Here is a 15,320-nt window from a genome sequence, read left to right on the forward strand (position 1 = left end):
ACTTGTTTTGCAAACAGTGTCTGAAACTTTCCTCCCTGCTCAACACAAGTTTTGAAAAAATTTTCCATCTCCAAAAGAAAGCTTCCAACACTTTTTGCCTCTAAAGAGTTTCAAAACCTTTTCCTATTTAAAAAAAAAGTTTCAGAAACTTTACTGAGTTTTGAAAACCCTTTACCCTTCCAAGAAGAGTCTCCGAAACTTTTTCTCCTTCCACAAAAATTTCAAAAACATTTCCCCCTCCAAAAATGTTTCAAAATTTTTTCTACCTCCCAAAAAGAATTTAAAACACTTTTCCTAATTAAAAAAAAAAGTTTTTAAAACTTTACTCTCGGCACAATAAAAGTTTCCAATACTTTCTTCCCTTCCAATTTTTTAAAATGTTTATTAATTATTACTAATTTTATTTAGATTGATGTAACACCTAGGTGCCCTAGTCATGGACCAAGATCCCAATGTGCTAGGTGACGTACAAACACAGGACAGAAAGACAGTCCCTGTTGCAAAGAGCTTTCAATGTAAGTATAAGAGAAGAGACAACATGGATTCAGACAGACCCACGGGTGAGTGCAAGGAAACAGTGAGATAATATCCAACTCCCACCAAATATTTATCTCCCCCAGAACTTTTTTACCCAAGAGGCAGAAAAGTTATAGAAACTTTCTTTGAGGGGTGGGAACCTTCAGAAACTCCTTTTTAATGGAAGAAAACTCTTCAAAACGAGGAAGGAAAAGGTTTTGAAAGGAGAAATGGTTCAGTTATGAAAATCTGGGACAAAAAGGTTTTCAAACTTTGTGGAGGAGATGTTTTCCAAAACTTTTGTTGAGGGCTGAAAAAGTATTTGAGTCTTTTCATAGAGAGAGGGGAAGATCTCGAATTTAAGGATGAAAACATTTGTGAAATTTATTTTTGGAGGGCAGAGAAAGGTTTTGAGAATCCTTGGGAAAATTTTTGGGAACCATTTTATTGAGGGGAGAAAAGTTTTCAAAAACTTTTCATAGAGAAAACTAAGGTCCCAATCCTACAAACACATACGCATGTGCTTGCAGCGGAATTACTTCACTCCCACCGGAAACTCACTTGGCTATGTCTACGCTGCCTTTTTGTCAATAAAACTTTTGTCAGTCGGGGTGTGAAAAAACCATCCCCCTGACCGACAAAAGTTTTACCAATGTAAAGTGCTGGTGTGAACAGCGCTGGAGACGCTCTGCCACCAACAAACCCTCGTTGGGGGTGGTTTTATTTTGTCACAAAGAGCGGCTACAGCAGCAGTGTAGACATAGCCTTAAAGTAGGCACATGCTTAACAGGAGCAGGATTGAAGCCCTGAGACCCTCCTCCCCTGTGGCCCATTCCCAGATTCTGGCAAACAAAAGCTAGGGATGCCCAGAGCGTGTGGATGCATTTTGAATTTACACATGTGTATTTGAGATCAGAATTATTACCGTCAGAGCATGACTCTGGATCGACCCTGGGGAGCTGAGATCAGAACCCAGCCCTGCCCCCGCTGCAGTCAGGGCATGACTCTGGATCGACTTGGGGGGAGCTGAGATCAGAACCCAGCCCAGCCCTCTTTGTAGTCAGGGCGTGACTCTGTATCGACTTGGGGGGAGCTGAGATCAGAACCCAGCCCTGCCCCCGCTGCAGTCAGGGGGTGACTCCGGATCGACCCCAGGGGAGCTGAGATCAGAACCCAGCCCTGCCCTCACTGCAGTCGGGGGGTGACTCCGGATTGACTTGGGGGGAGCTGAGATCAGAACCGAGCCCTTCCCCCATTGCAGTCAGAGGTGACTCCAGATTGACCCCAGGGAGCTGAGAATCCAGCATGCTCTCCCTGGGGCTCCCCAGCTGGCCCCTGCTGAGCTAGGGCAATTATGACCTCACTCTCAGACTGATGACATCACAATGAGGTCAGCAAGCCGTTGCCTCCTGCTCCAGCCTCTGGGCACACCCCAGCTAGCCATGTGCCCCCGAGCAGTGGCCCTCAGCTTCCTCTTTGCCTTGATCTCTGCCGTGGCCAATGGCGACCCATCCCTAGGCGTCTCCCTGCCAGAGCCCTGCCTCCCGGGCCGCCCATGCACCCTGGCCTTGATCTCAGACAACCCTGTGACCCTGAGGTGCCCGGGCGCCCCCCACCAGGGCCCGGTCTCTTGGCAGTATGTGGATCCCTCCCGGCCCGGGGAGCGGCCGGCCACCTTCATCCGCACCGGGCACCCCTTGGCGCTCATCCCCATTCGCGCCAAGCTGTGGCAGCTGCGCTTGAAAACCCGGCTGCTCCGGGGCGACCTGCGGATTCTGGATCCCGGCGTGGAGGACTCAGGCGTCTACACCTGCCGCCGCGGCGACGCCATGCTGGCCTACTACGAGGTGGATTTCCAGGACGCCGGGCGCCTCCACATCAGCCACGCCAGCCTGGGAAAGGCCACCCTGGCTAACACCACCGTGGAGCTGGCCGGTGGAGCCCGGGGGCAGCTGTTCACCGCCTGGGCGCGCTGGCAGCCCTGCGACCGCTGCGGCGGCCCCGGCGAGAGGAAGCGGGTGGGGTTCTGCTATGCTCAGCTGGCATCGCGCCCCCAGGGGCCCCTGCCATGCGGGCTGGCCGGGCGAGGGCTGCCCCAGCGGGGGCCGGAGCTGCGGGTGGAGAGCTGTGAGGTGCCATGCGACAGGGCCTACACCCTCAGCCGGGATGAATGGAGCAAGGCCCCCCTCCTTGTCGTCACCCGCTACCGAGCCCTGCCCTACGCCAGTGCCAGGCTGAGGTGCCCAACGGCCTCTATATACAGGTACAAGGAGCCTTTCCATGCTGGGGAGACCCAGGGGCCCATGCAGCCATGTATCCCCACCCTCCATCCCCAAATCAGACCCATGGGCCCATCTACCCTGGTATCAGGCTCCCTCCCTGCTACCCCAGATCAGACCCATGGTCCCACCTCAGCTGGTATTCCCACCCCACCCCAGATCAGACCCATGGGTGGCCTATCTAGAGCAATATCCCCCCCCCATCTCTAAAAATCTGTCCCCTAGCCAGGAGCTCAGGCCTGTTGCAGAATCCGGCCCTCATGTACGGGGATAAATCCAGGCTCCTTGGTAGGGTGAAACTGGAGGGGGCCCCCGGGAGGGAACGGGGTAGATTGGAAGGAGTCAGCTTGTTTGCACTGAGCTGGTTCCTGTGTGGGTGTTGGGAACAGGAGCCAGGTTAATAATTTACCACCGCAGTGAACCTTCACCCTGGTCGAAACTGGGCTGTGGGATCAGGAGACAGTGCCTGGAATGAAAAGGTCCCAGCCCAGCATTAGGGGGCGCTGTGCCACAGGGAGCAGGGTAGGGGCACTCTCCCCTGGCACCCAATGCCCCAGCATGACACTAGGGGGCGCTGTGCTGCAGGGAGCAGGGTGAGGCCCCCCCCAGGCAGTCAGTGCTGGCCCCGATGCCCCAGCATAGTGCCAGGGGGGGTCTGTGTTGCAGGGGGAAGGGTGGGGGCTCTCCCCTGGCAGTCAGGGCTGCTCCAATGCCCCAGCATAGCCTTAGGGAGCGCAGTGCTGCGGGGGGTGCAGTGGGGGCGCTCTCCCCTCATAATCAGTGCTGATGTCAATGCCATCCGTAGCAAAGTGTAACAGCAAGTCCCTGCCCGTGTATGGTCTTTTAAAACCCCAGCGCACTTTAATACAAGAGATACTGGCTATGAACTCAGGCGTCTTGGCTCCAAAATGAGTCTAGCTCCTGCTCAGGGGATACAGACTCCACCTCTGGGGGCTTCTGACCCGTAACTTTCACCATCCACTAACTTCATCCCAGATCCCGACAGGAAAATCACACCCCATTAATTCATTCCCCACGTGCTATTTTCTGGTAGCATCCAGTGGTGCCAGCCCTCATGATTTTACTGTGACTCTCGATTTTCCTAAAGCCCTCGACCGCTGGAATCATGTTAGCGCTCGGTCCTCTGCTTTCACGGAAAACACATGACTAGTCTTCATGGCTACACAGAAACCCTTGGAAATGTGAATCCTCCCACCTCCAGCATCAGAGGGCCAATTAAAACCAGCCTGACACTGATCATTTCTTTAACCTTATGATTTTTGGAAGCTGCTCTCACGGTTTTTTTAGCCAGCCTCAGACTTTTTTTAAAGCCAATCTCACCATTTTTTAAACCAAACAAAGGTTTTTTGAAGCCGATCTTGCGATTTTTAAGGCAATCTCACAATTTTTCCACAGAACACCTCATTAAAAGTGAATGCCAGGTCGCCCTCTTGTGGCTGATGCATTGGAGAATAACCTACTACTGCTACCAGCTAACCATGCTTCTTCTCCTGTAGCTCAAGCACTAGTGTCTAGGGTTCAAATCATGCACAAAATCCTGTCTGAGGCCTGTTTTGGTGGCATCCCCGCTCCAGCCCTGCCCAGCTGTGTGTGGGGTGGAGAGCTGTGCAGATGAGTTTAGCTACCGGCTGCAGACGTCTCACTGGCAAATCTGATCCCACTCTAGCCCCAGCCTGTGCTTAAGGCTCTGATAGGGTTGGCATTTGCTGTTGTGGGGATGGTAATATCTTGTGGGCCAGACACATCTCAGGTAGTTTCATTGGAAGATGCTGACTCTGACATTTCTGCTGCCTGGTAATTCCATAGATAAGCACAGGGGGAGGGAGAGATTCCTGCCATTCTAGTCCTGGCCACCTGGACCAATTTAGCCCCCCCATCCCAGCACCCCAGACACCCCCACCCCCAGGGTCTCCCTCTAGGGGAGATCAGGCTCCATGGATAGCCAGCCTTCGGCCTCTGGTGATGAGAGCAAGGGGGCTGGTTAGTGCCAGTTGAAATGGGCAGAGACCGGGTGAACTCATTCCAGCCAGCACCCCTTAGAGGGGTCCCATTCCCTCCCCTTCAGCCAGCCAGTTCCCCGCCCTGGGGCTGGATCGGAGCTGGTGCCCCCCCCTCCGAAGGGTAATGCTTTACTCTCAGCCCCCCCGGCTCTAACCTCTAGACTCCACCCCCCCCCAGAGCTGGGGAGAGAACCCGAGTCTTGTCCCGTGAGCATGTGCAAGGCCCACTCCCGACTCTGCTAACCTCTCTCTGTCTGCTCCCAGCCCCGTGTACTGGCAGGAAGGCCCCACCGCCCTGACCTGGCTGGACCTTCATCAACGCAACGGCTCCGTCAGCCTGGACAAGGCGACCGGCGGCGGGACCCTGCTGCTTTCCTCCTGGAACGGCACCGATGCCAGCTATTACCAGTGCTACGTGGGCGGGCGGCTGGTGGGCCGGTTCCTGGTTACCCCACCTAGGGTGCTGGCCCCCGCCCCAGAGCTGACTCGCGCCTACTCAGCCATCGAGTCCCTGGTGGTGGGGCTGGCCATCTTCCTCATCTTCCTCCTCTTCCTCAGCATCCTGCAATCCTGCCGCAGGAAGCCAGGAACCATCATGGCTTGAGGGGGCTGCAGCTGACATCATCGCGAGGGGCTGGGGAATAAACATATTGACCAGCAGCTTGGCTAGGTGTGCACTAGGGGGCGCTGTGCTGCAAGGAGTAGGGTGGGGGGTTCTCCCCCGCAATCAGGGCTGGCCCCGATGCCCCAGAGTGATGCTAGGGGGCGCTGTGCTGCAGGATGGGGGCTCTGCCCTAGCAGTCAGGGCTGGCCCCGATGTCCTAGGGGGCGGTATGCTGCAGGGAGGGGGCAGGGTGGGGGGTTCTCCCCTGGCAGTCAGGGCTGGCCCCGATGCCCCAGAGTGATGCTAGGGGGCGCTGTGCTGCAGGGGGCGGGGTGGGAGGCTCTCCCCTGGCAGTCAGGTCTGGCCCCGATGCCCCAGAGTGATGCTAGGGGGCACTGTGCTGCAGGATGGGGGCTCTGCCCTAGCAGTCAGGGCTGGCCCCTATGTCCTAGGGGGCGCTATGCTGCAGGGAGGGGGCAGGGTGGGGGGTTCTCCCCGGCAGTCAGGGCTGGCCCCGATGCCCCAGAGTGATGCTAGGGGGCGCTGTGCTGCAGGATGGGGGCTCTGCCCTAGCAGTCAGGGCTGGCCCCGATGTCCTAGGGGGCGCTATGCTGCAGGGAGGGGCAGGGTGGAAGACTCTCCCCTGGCAGTCAGGGCTGGCCCCGATGCCCCAGAGTGACACTAGGGGGCGCTGTGCTGCAGGATGGGGGCTCTGCCCTAGCAGTCAGGGCTGGCCCCGATGTCCTAGGGGGCGCTATGCTGCAGGGAGGGGGCAGGGTGGGGGGTTCTCCCCTGGCAGTCAGGGCTGGCCCCGATGCCCTGACGTGACACTAGGGGGCGCTGTGCGGCAGGGTTTTGCAGCCCTAATTTATTTGCAGGCTAAGCCTAGGTGCCTACCCGTCAGCAGAGGGCGCTAAAAGCCAGTGTTCAGATACAGCTGCCCCAGCCACCTTTAAAGGTGCCATCGCGAGGTAGGCACCCACCTGGCCAGTAGAGGTCACTGTTCCCAGAGACTTACCAGCCTCTCCTTGCTCCATGGGCACAGCAGGATGGTGTGGGATTGTCCGCAGTCAGCTCCCTGCCTCTGTTCCTCTCCGTAGGCCAGTTATCAGCTGTGTAACCCACTCTGTAACCCAAAGCAATGGGCCCATCTACCCCGGCATCCCTCCTCGCCACGCTGCCCCAAGGCAAGAGGTCCATTTAGCCCAGGCCTTGGTTAAGGAGCAGAACTAGGGATAGAACCCAGGAGTCCTGGTTCCCAGCCGCCCTCCCCCGGCTCTATCCACTAAACCCCACTTTTCCCTCAGATCTGGGGCTACAGTCCAGGAGTCCTGACTCACTGCCTTCCCGGCTCCCACCACTAGACCCCACTCCCCTCCCAGAGCTTCGGACGGAACCCAAAAGTCCTGGTTTCCAGCCCCCTCCCCTTATCTAACCCACTAGATTCCCCACCCAGAGCTGGGAATAGAACCCAGATGTCCTGAGTCCCAGCCCCACGTCCTCTAACCACTAGACCGCCCTCTCCTCGCAGAGCTGGAAATAGAACCCAGGAGTCCTGACTCCTCCCCTCCCCCCGCTCTCTCCCATGTCCTGCTGCCTTGTGTTTACAAGGGAAGAAGGAGGAGAACGGCTGCAGGTATCCAGATGGGTCCGGCCAGCACACTCTGGGGTGAGTTAATTACCCGCCCCACTGCCCGGAACAATTAGCCAATTCTCTGCTCCCAACTGCGAGGGGTTGGTGGCCGGTGATCCTGTTCCTTGCTGCCTTTGTCTGCGCGATGAATCAGTCACACTGCTCCGCAGGATCGCCGTGACTCATGGGCGCTCACAAGCATGGCCTTTGTGTGCCCGTCCAGCGGGACGGGACACTCCGTGACTGCCACCAGCCTTCTCGCCCCGCGCCGGGGCCGGCCAACTGAGGGGTCTTCAGATACGGCCACTTCTCCGACTGCCTGAACCCAGCCCTGGGCGGGCCCCAGGAACGTGCGTGCGTGAATCAAGACCGGTGCTTTGCACGGGGCACCCGCAGGGCGGGGCACCTCAAACGTTTGAGAGACGCGTGCCAGGACGCAGCGGGGACGGACTCTCCTGCTTTAGCCACCCGGCCTCTGGGGTCAAACAAACCACAAAGGAAGGTTTCTAGGCCTCTGGCATGATGGCTGCCACACAAGAAACGGGTGACGTTCATCTCGAAATCCTTGGCTTCACGCTGGCCCGGGCGTGGAGGTGGTCGGCCCTGACGCTCTTAGGAGAGGGGACTGACTGAAAGAGATTGGCTGGCTTAGCCTGCCAAATGTTTCGAGGGTGAACAGCAGCAACGGGGAAGAGCTGTTGCCTTGACATCTAGAAATCAGATCGACCCAGCGCGAGTGAGTTAGGTCAAGCCCCAGTGTAGATGCAGCTAGGTCAGCGGTGGAATTCTTCCGTCCATCTAGCTACTGCCGCTCCGAAAGATGGGTCAATGACAGGGACTAGTACGCACATTACCCCGCTGGCTGCCACGTAGCACTTGCTCTGGGCTCTGGTGCGTGCAGGCGGATTTAAACCGCAGGCAAGCCGAGGCGCTGGCATGTGCTGTGCTAGGGCACGCTGGGTCGGGCACGTGTTGCATTGGTGCAGGCTGGCTGGGTGCACCTCGCCGCCCGCCCCATCTGGCATCAGGCGATTCGTGCCTCAGTTTCCACTTCAGCTCCGGGGCCAGCCGCAGATGTGGATCAGCAAACTGCAGTGTGATGAGACCGGCCCCCTTCCGGACTGTCTTTTTTTGTTCTGTTTGTACAGCGCCTAGCGCAACCGGCCCAGGGCCATGAATGGAGGGCCTAGGCACTACCGTAATACACCTAATAAATTGCACGATTAATGTACAGCAGGGAATTTTGGTCCCTGACTGGGGCGCCTACATGCTACTGTAATGCACCTAATAAATAGTACTAATAATGTACCCCACCTAGCACAATGGAGCCACGGGCCATGCCTAAGGCTGTTTACTGCTCCTGTAATGCACCTAATAAATGATAATGTACAGCTCCTAGCACAGTGGGGTTGTGGTCCGGGACTGGTGCTTTCAGGCGTGATGACAGTACAAATAATCACAATAACAGCGACATAATGGTCCTGCAGCGATGTCCCTCTTATGGGGCAGCTCCATCCCTGGAGCTCTCTGCATGATCCTCTGTGAACTTCTTCGGGGATGACTAGTCCTTTCGATCCATCCAGGACACCACCTCCTCCTTCCACAAGCATCTTCTGCCACTGACAGTCCCTTCTGGACGCGGAGATTCAAAACGACAAAGCTCTCGAGCCATTTGAACAGAAATTGTCAACATCACGTCTCCAGATATACAAAGTAAACCGCCCTAAATCAACCGGTGATAATTTCGCAAGCTGCTGTTTTCTTACTTTGCCTGTCGATAAGTTTGGATTTTTGTCGATGGGAATAATTTTTCGTCAGTTTGTGTGCAGAGTCACCAACCCTCCAGGATTTCCCTGGAGCCTCCAGGAATGAAAGATTAACCTTTAATGAAAGATTATGTCATGTGATGAAACTCCAGGAATACGTCCAACCAAAACTGGCAACCCCACTGTGTGTGTGTGGTGAAATCGACATTTACCGATAAAAAGCTAATCCTTGCAAGCATATATATATATATATACATGTAGTGTATAGGGTGATCAGTCAGCAAATATGAAAAATCGGGACGCGGGTGGGGGGTAATAGGAGCCTATATAAGAAAAAGACCCAAAAATTAGGACTGTCCCTATAAAATCGGGACATCTGGTCACCCTAATAGTGTAGCAATGGGGTGAGTAAAATGGGCCAAGGACCCTGTTCCTTCATAGAAATCTTTCTTCCAAAAGATGCTTGTCCTTGGCCAGCCGGGCACCTGGTTCAAACACCCTGCATGGGGGATCTCTGTTTTAGAGCTGTGTATGCTGCCCCACTGGGTATAACCGAATGCAATGATTCCTTGTATGCTTCTTATGCCACGGCACGTCTGCCTGAATCTTTCAGGTCCCTTTTCCAGGGCGTTGCTTTATTCACACAAACAACACTGGCAAAGTAGCACAGAACATGCAGGCTGCAGGGGCAGTTCACTCAGCTCCACTGCTAGCCCAATCAATCAGTCAATCAATCAGTCACTTACCCCCCCTTCCTGCATCCCCCCGCCCTCCCCACCTGATGCATCTCAGCTGGGTCTAGTTTGCACCCCGCGCTGGCTGGCCCCAGAATCTGTGGCTCCTAAAGGATCAGGCTCCGCAGTTACACTGGGCCCACGTTTTGTGCCGCTGTGCCCGTCTTTATGGAACCCACCAGTGGCGTCGTGGGCCCAGCTGCACCTGCAGCGTCCGAGTCCGCCCGGCAGCGCGGCAGGGTTGGCCTTTGAGCAGCGATGATCCGCGCAGGGGGCTGGCTGGATGTGGGTTGCTCCCTGGCCTTTCGCCGCCGGTCCCTGGGTCGAATCCAGCCCCTGCTCAGAGCACCCCACGTAACACACTGCCTGCGGCCTCAGCCCCAGATCCCAGCAGGACTCATCTCCCCTGGGGAAAGGGCTGATGGTTGTGGACACAGAGCTCCCCATTCCCAGCCCAGGGAGCCAGTGCCCCCTAGATGGAAAGGCCCCAGGCCCCCTTTTCTGCCCCTCTGAGCCAGCCTGTCCCTTGCCACGGGGCTGAAACAGAGCCAGAGCTCCCTAGAGGGGACCCTCCGCCCCGTGCCCCATTCCCTGCAAGCCGTGTCCTGGAGCTGGATGGGAACTGAGGCACATTGGTGTGGTGGCTCTTTTGGGAGGGCTGGGGGGGGCTGTATTTTAGTGTGTGTGTCTATTGGGGCTCTGGAGGACGAGGGGGGGCTCTATGTGTGGGGGGGAGGGAGCTTCTCCTGCCTGTCTTCCCCCCCCCGAGATTCTGGTCCCAGCTCCCTTGCCTCCCAGATCCCACCCCAACCCCCTTTTCCTTCCTCCCCCCATCCCCGCCGCTCCTCCCATCGGTACATAAGCCCTGCCCCACATCTGGCCCCGAACTCCCCTTCAAAGGGAGCCATTGTGCTGGGTGCCTGCTCTGTCGCGTCCTCGTCGTGCCCATCTGGCTCTAGTGAGCTGGCCATCGAGGCTGACAGACGCTGGTACCCACCCCGGGGACATAAACCCTTCTCAGATCTCGGCTGGACCCCGGAGATCGGACGCTAGGAGACATCCTGTGGATTCCAGGTAGGTGTCCCCATGGGACAAGGGGGCATCGGGGCAGCATTAGGAGCTGGTGACAGGAGAACCGGGGGGGTGGCCACGCTTATGCTTCTGGGCATGGATGGACCCCAGCTGGCAGGGTCAGGAAGTAATTTGGCACAAATAAGGGAGGGGCTAATGCCTCCCTTTTATGAGGCCGGTGGACAGTTGCTGCACTGGGAGCCAGGACTCCTGGGTTCTATCCCCAGTGCTGGGAGAGGAATGGGGTCTGGTGGTTGGGGGGAGGGCAGGCTGGGAGCCGGGAGTCTTGGGTTCTGTTAGCCTCAGTTTCCCTTTCAGTGTAACAGCAGTGACTTCCCACCCAGGGACTCTGGAGTTTCAGCCCAGCCGCCTTTAGCCAAGAGATGGCCAGATATGAGGTTCTGGCCACGTTACCCCAAAGTCCTGGCTTCTCTCCCGAGCAAATCAGTCTCGTGGATCTTAGACGACAGACTCAGTAGCAGGGAGCCGGGCTCCAGCCTAGTACTTCATTGACGCCCTGTTCAATTCCTAGTGCTGCCCACAGACTCCCCACTGGGAGTTAGGCACCTGGTTGCTCTGTGCCTCAGCTCCCATGGCCCAAAGGTGGCTGCATCTTAGTGCCAGGCAAGCCATCCCTGTGCAGTGTTATGTGTGGCTGTTCCCCAGCTGCGCCAGCCCAGAGGTGACTGCATCTCAGAGCCAGGCAAGGGATCACTTTGTGTCTAACAACTCAGTTGGGTGCTGACTCTGCCTCAGTTAAGGTTGCACCAGAATCTGAATTTTAAACAGCGTGGGCTGTGCATTAGCTCTGGGGCTGCAAAGACTTGTGAGTTTGAGGGCTGCGTGGTTTGGTTTGTTATTGTAGGGTCTCTCCTGAGCGCTGGGGCTATGCAGCCTGGTTTGTTATTGTAGGGTCTCCGTGCACTAGGTTGGTGCAGTTTGGTTTGTTGTTGTAGGGTCTCCGTGCACTAGGTTGGTGCAGTTTGGTTTGTTGTTGTAGAGTCTCCGTGCACTAGGTTGGTGCAGTTTGGTTTGTTGTTGTAGGGTTTCTGCTTTAGAGCAGAACCTGGTTTGTTATCGTCGAATGTGTCCCTGGTGCTGTAGTAACAGGGAGAGCCAGGGCTGCTGGCAAGGGTACGTCTGAGACCCCAGTGGGGACGGGACGAGTGAGAACGATTCCTCTTAACACATCACAGAGAATCACAACACGACACCAGGCTGGGTACCCCTGTCGTACCCCCACACCTGGCAGGTGACACAGATAGATCTCATCCAGCAGGGGGCAGTGCTCTCACCCCCCGCTTGCTGGTGCCCCTCACTTCCAAGCTGCAGCCTCTGCCAGCCCAGCCCTGGGCTCCCTATGCCAGCTCTGCCAGTGCCCCTCACTCCAGACCCACAGCCCCCTGCTAACCCAGCCCCTGGGCTCCCCCCAACCCCGCCGTGCCCCTCACTCCTGACCCGCAGCCCCCTCCCCCTGCCATGTGACATCAGCAGATTGCACAGCCCAGTATCAGCCCAGCCCCAGACAAACAGCTTTGTTACTGGCGCTGCCAGGCTGTGCCATTCGGGGGCTGCCACCACCTGCTAGGAAGAGCCACACGGAGCCTGGTGCTCGAGAACCAGCCACTGAGGGGCAAAAGGAACGCGGCCCCCGAGAGAAACGTGATCATGTTGCTCCCACCACTGGACCCTGCTCCCTTCCCAGAGCTGGGGATAGAACCCAGGAGTCCTGGCTCCCAGCGCCTCCCCTGCTTTAACCACTAGACCCCACTCCCCTCCCAGAGCTGGGGCTAGAACCCAGGAGTCCTGGCTCCCAGCGCCTCCCCTGCTTTAACCACTAGACCCCACTCCCCTCCCAGAGCTGGGGCTAGAACCCAGGAGTCCTGGCTTCCAGCACCCCTGTGCTCTAACCACTAAACCCCACTCCCCTCCCCGAGCTGGGGATAGAACCCAGGAGTTCTGGCTCCCAGCTCCCCCTGCCCCTGCTCTAACCACTAAACACCACTCCCCTCCCAGAGCTGGGGATAGAACCCAGGAGTCCTGGCTCCCCGTGCCCCCTGCTCTAACCACTAGACCCCACTCCTCTCCCAGAGCCGTCAGTCCCAGTGCTACTGCTGTGATTTTCCAAAGATACCTGCCATGTAGTCTGTGCCTATACCTACCGGGGGGAGCCAGGACTCCTGGGTCCAGTCCCAGGCTCTGGGAGGGGAGTGGGGGGCTCGAGAGACAGATGCAGCAGTGGAGGGTTAGGCAGAGGAATGATTCACATGTATCATTGTCTCCCCTGGGGGGGTGGGGGTGTCTCCTCACATTCACTCACCGTCCTGGCTGTATCGGCCCCTGCCAGCAGGGGGCACAGCGAAGGCCTTGAGATCCTTTCCCCAGGCCGCGAGCGGGCAGCCCCGAAGCTGTGGGGCGGGAGCACAGCTGCTGCTGAGAGGGGAGTCAGTCCGTCCCCCCGCCGCCGGTGCAGAGCAGCTGGGAGAACACGTGAGGGGCTGGGGAGCCCCGTAGACAGACACACGCTGGAGGCAGGGATCTGAGACACACGCACACACACTGCACAGACCAGCTGTTGACTGAAAGCCGCATCCCAGTGCCCACGACGGCTCCCCGAGATTCACCCCTGGCCTCGATGCAGCACCCCGGGCTGGGGGTGAAGTTGCCCCATGTGCTTGTGCGACCGAGCTGGCTTTGAACCAGGAATCTGCCTGTGCAACGCACGGACACCTACTAAGGAAGCAGCAGCCAGGCTGTGATCCACTAGAGATGGTGCTAAAGGGAGTCGCTCCATTAGCTGACAGCTGTAGCAGGGCTGTTATCCTCTAGGTGGCATAAAGGAGTTGCTCCATTAGCTGGCAGCAGCAGTAGGCTTTTGTCCTCAGTGTGGGCCAGGCCACTGGAGGGGGCTTGGACTTGAACTTAGCTGACATGTTGCATTTAAACAGCTCTGCCCTGTCTTGTGTCACTAACCCCCACACCCGTCAGTCCATCAGCAGCTCCCTCGGCCCTGGGGGAGGTCGGCAGTTCGACGGATCAGCCGATGCCTGTCGGTGTCACCGTCCGGGGTAATAGCCCAGCTGCCACAGATACCAGGGTCATCCATCCATCTACCCATCCAACCTTCCATCCCTCTCCTCCTTTGCTTCCCCATCCATCCATCCATCCATCCACATGCCCTCCCTCCCTCTCCTCCTTTGCTTCCCCATTCATCCATCCATCTACACGCCCTCCCTCCATCCCTCCCTCCCCCCTTCATCCATCCACCCATCCAACCTTCCATCCCTCTCCTCCTTTGCTTCCCCATCCATCCATCCATCCATCCATCCATCCATCTACACGCCCTCCCTCCATCCCTCCCTCCCCCCTTCATCCATCTACCCATCCAACCTTCCATCCCTCTCCTCCTTTGCTTCTCCATCCATCCATCCATCTATCCATATACACGCCCTCCCTCCATCCATCCATCCCTCCCTCTGTCCCTTCTTCCCTCCTTTTGTTTTCCCATCCATCCATCCCTTCTATCTCTCTCTCTCTAATCTCCTCCCACTGGGGCAAGGAGTGGGATTACTCCCCCCCCCCCTGCTATTCCCCTGACCCTAGGGGCTGTCGGGTTTGCTGGGGAAGCTGGCCCAGGGATGGGTCGATCAGGCTGGCTCTGAGCCGGAGCTGGGAACTGGCCCTGGCAATCCCCGTCACACGGGCACAGGCAGACAGAGTTGTTCCTTAGCTGAAGTCAGCCGCGCCGGCTGCCATCTGCTCTGTGGAGCGAAGCGTCATCATCCTTATAATTATTAGGGGCCATATCCTGCAGGCCCTGGCTCCTCGCGGCGTCGGTTCAGTCAGGCAGAGCCCAGGGGGGTGTAACTGGGAGCAGAATTTGCCTCGATGACTCAGAGATCAGCAGTGATTTTTGCAAAGAGCCTTGAAAATTCAATCCGCCCACACGGGAGATGCAGCAGCCTCTGGGGCGGGGCAGCTGGGGAACAGCCACATAGGCACGGGGATGGCTTGCCCGGTGCTGAGATGCAGGACAGCTGGGGAACGGCCGCACATAACGCTGCACGGGGCAGGCCACCCCCAGTGCTGGGATGCAGCCGCCTCTGGGGCGGGGCAGCTGGGGACCAGCTGCACAGTGACACCACATGGGGATCTCAGTGCCAGGCAAGCTGAAGCCATGCAGTGTTGCTGTGCGACTGTTTCCCAGATTTACCCCTCCCCAGAACTGGCCGCATCTCAGCACCAGGCGAACCCTCCCTGTCCCTACGTTTCAAAGTGTTTGTGCTTTTTGCGAAGAGGAACGCTGTGAATTAGAGCCCAGGACTGGTGCGGGTCCCATCAGCTGGAGAGATTCTGGGTGTGCCCAGCGTGTGCCCAGCGTGGGGGCATTACACAGGCTCCTTTGTGCCCAGCTGTGACTCCCCTGGGCGGGGAGGGGGGAGCTGGGGAAGCGTAGGGGGGGGGAATGTGTTGGCAGCACACAACAGGCATGCCAGGAATTCCTGCCCCTGGAATGAATCCATGGGGTGAGGATGTCACGTGACTATGGCCAGGGAAATCCAGGTCTTCAGTTCAAACTGCCATGGACTTGTATCTGCCAGGGATAGAACTCAGGAGCCCTGGCTCCCGGCCCCTCTGCTCTAACCACTAGACCCCACCCAGGGCAGGGATAGAACCCAGGAGTCCTGGCTTCCAG

General features: G+C 57.5%; 1 protein-coding gene across 1 annotated transcript; it reads left to right on the forward strand.

Annotated features, from left to right (window-relative positions):
* Positions 1-1,748: 1,748 nt before the first annotated feature.
* Positions 1,749-5,470, forward strand: FAM187B (family with sequence similarity 187 member B). Its single transcript, XM_044990792.1, has 2 exons — positions 1,749-2,779; positions 5,081-5,470. The coding sequence occupies exons 1-2, from the start codon at positions 1,902-1,904 to the stop codon at positions 5,418-5,420; spliced, it is 1,218 nt and encodes a 405-aa protein (XP_044846727.1). The 5' UTR covers positions 1,749-1,901; the 3' UTR covers positions 5,421-5,470.
* The last annotated feature ends 9,850 nt before the right edge of the window (positions 5,471-15,320 follow it).

The sequence above is a fragment of the Mauremys mutica genome, chromosome 17 (genome assembly GCF_020497125.1).
Source record: "Mauremys mutica isolate MM-2020 ecotype Southern chromosome 17, ASM2049712v1, whole genome shotgun sequence".
Classification (NCBI taxonomy): Eukaryota; Metazoa; Chordata; order Testudines; family Geoemydidae; genus Mauremys; species Mauremys mutica.

Excerpts from the sequence above, each read along its gene's own strand:
- FAM187B (XM_044990792.1), top strand. The coding sequence starts at position 1,902 with ATGAGGTCAGCAAGCCGTTGCCTCCTGCTCCAGCCTCTGGGCACACCC. Across the intron at positions 2,780-5,080 it reads CCAACGGCCTCTATATACAG|CCCCGTGTACTGGCAGGAAG; the intron begins GTACAAGGAGCC and ends GTCTGCTCCCAG.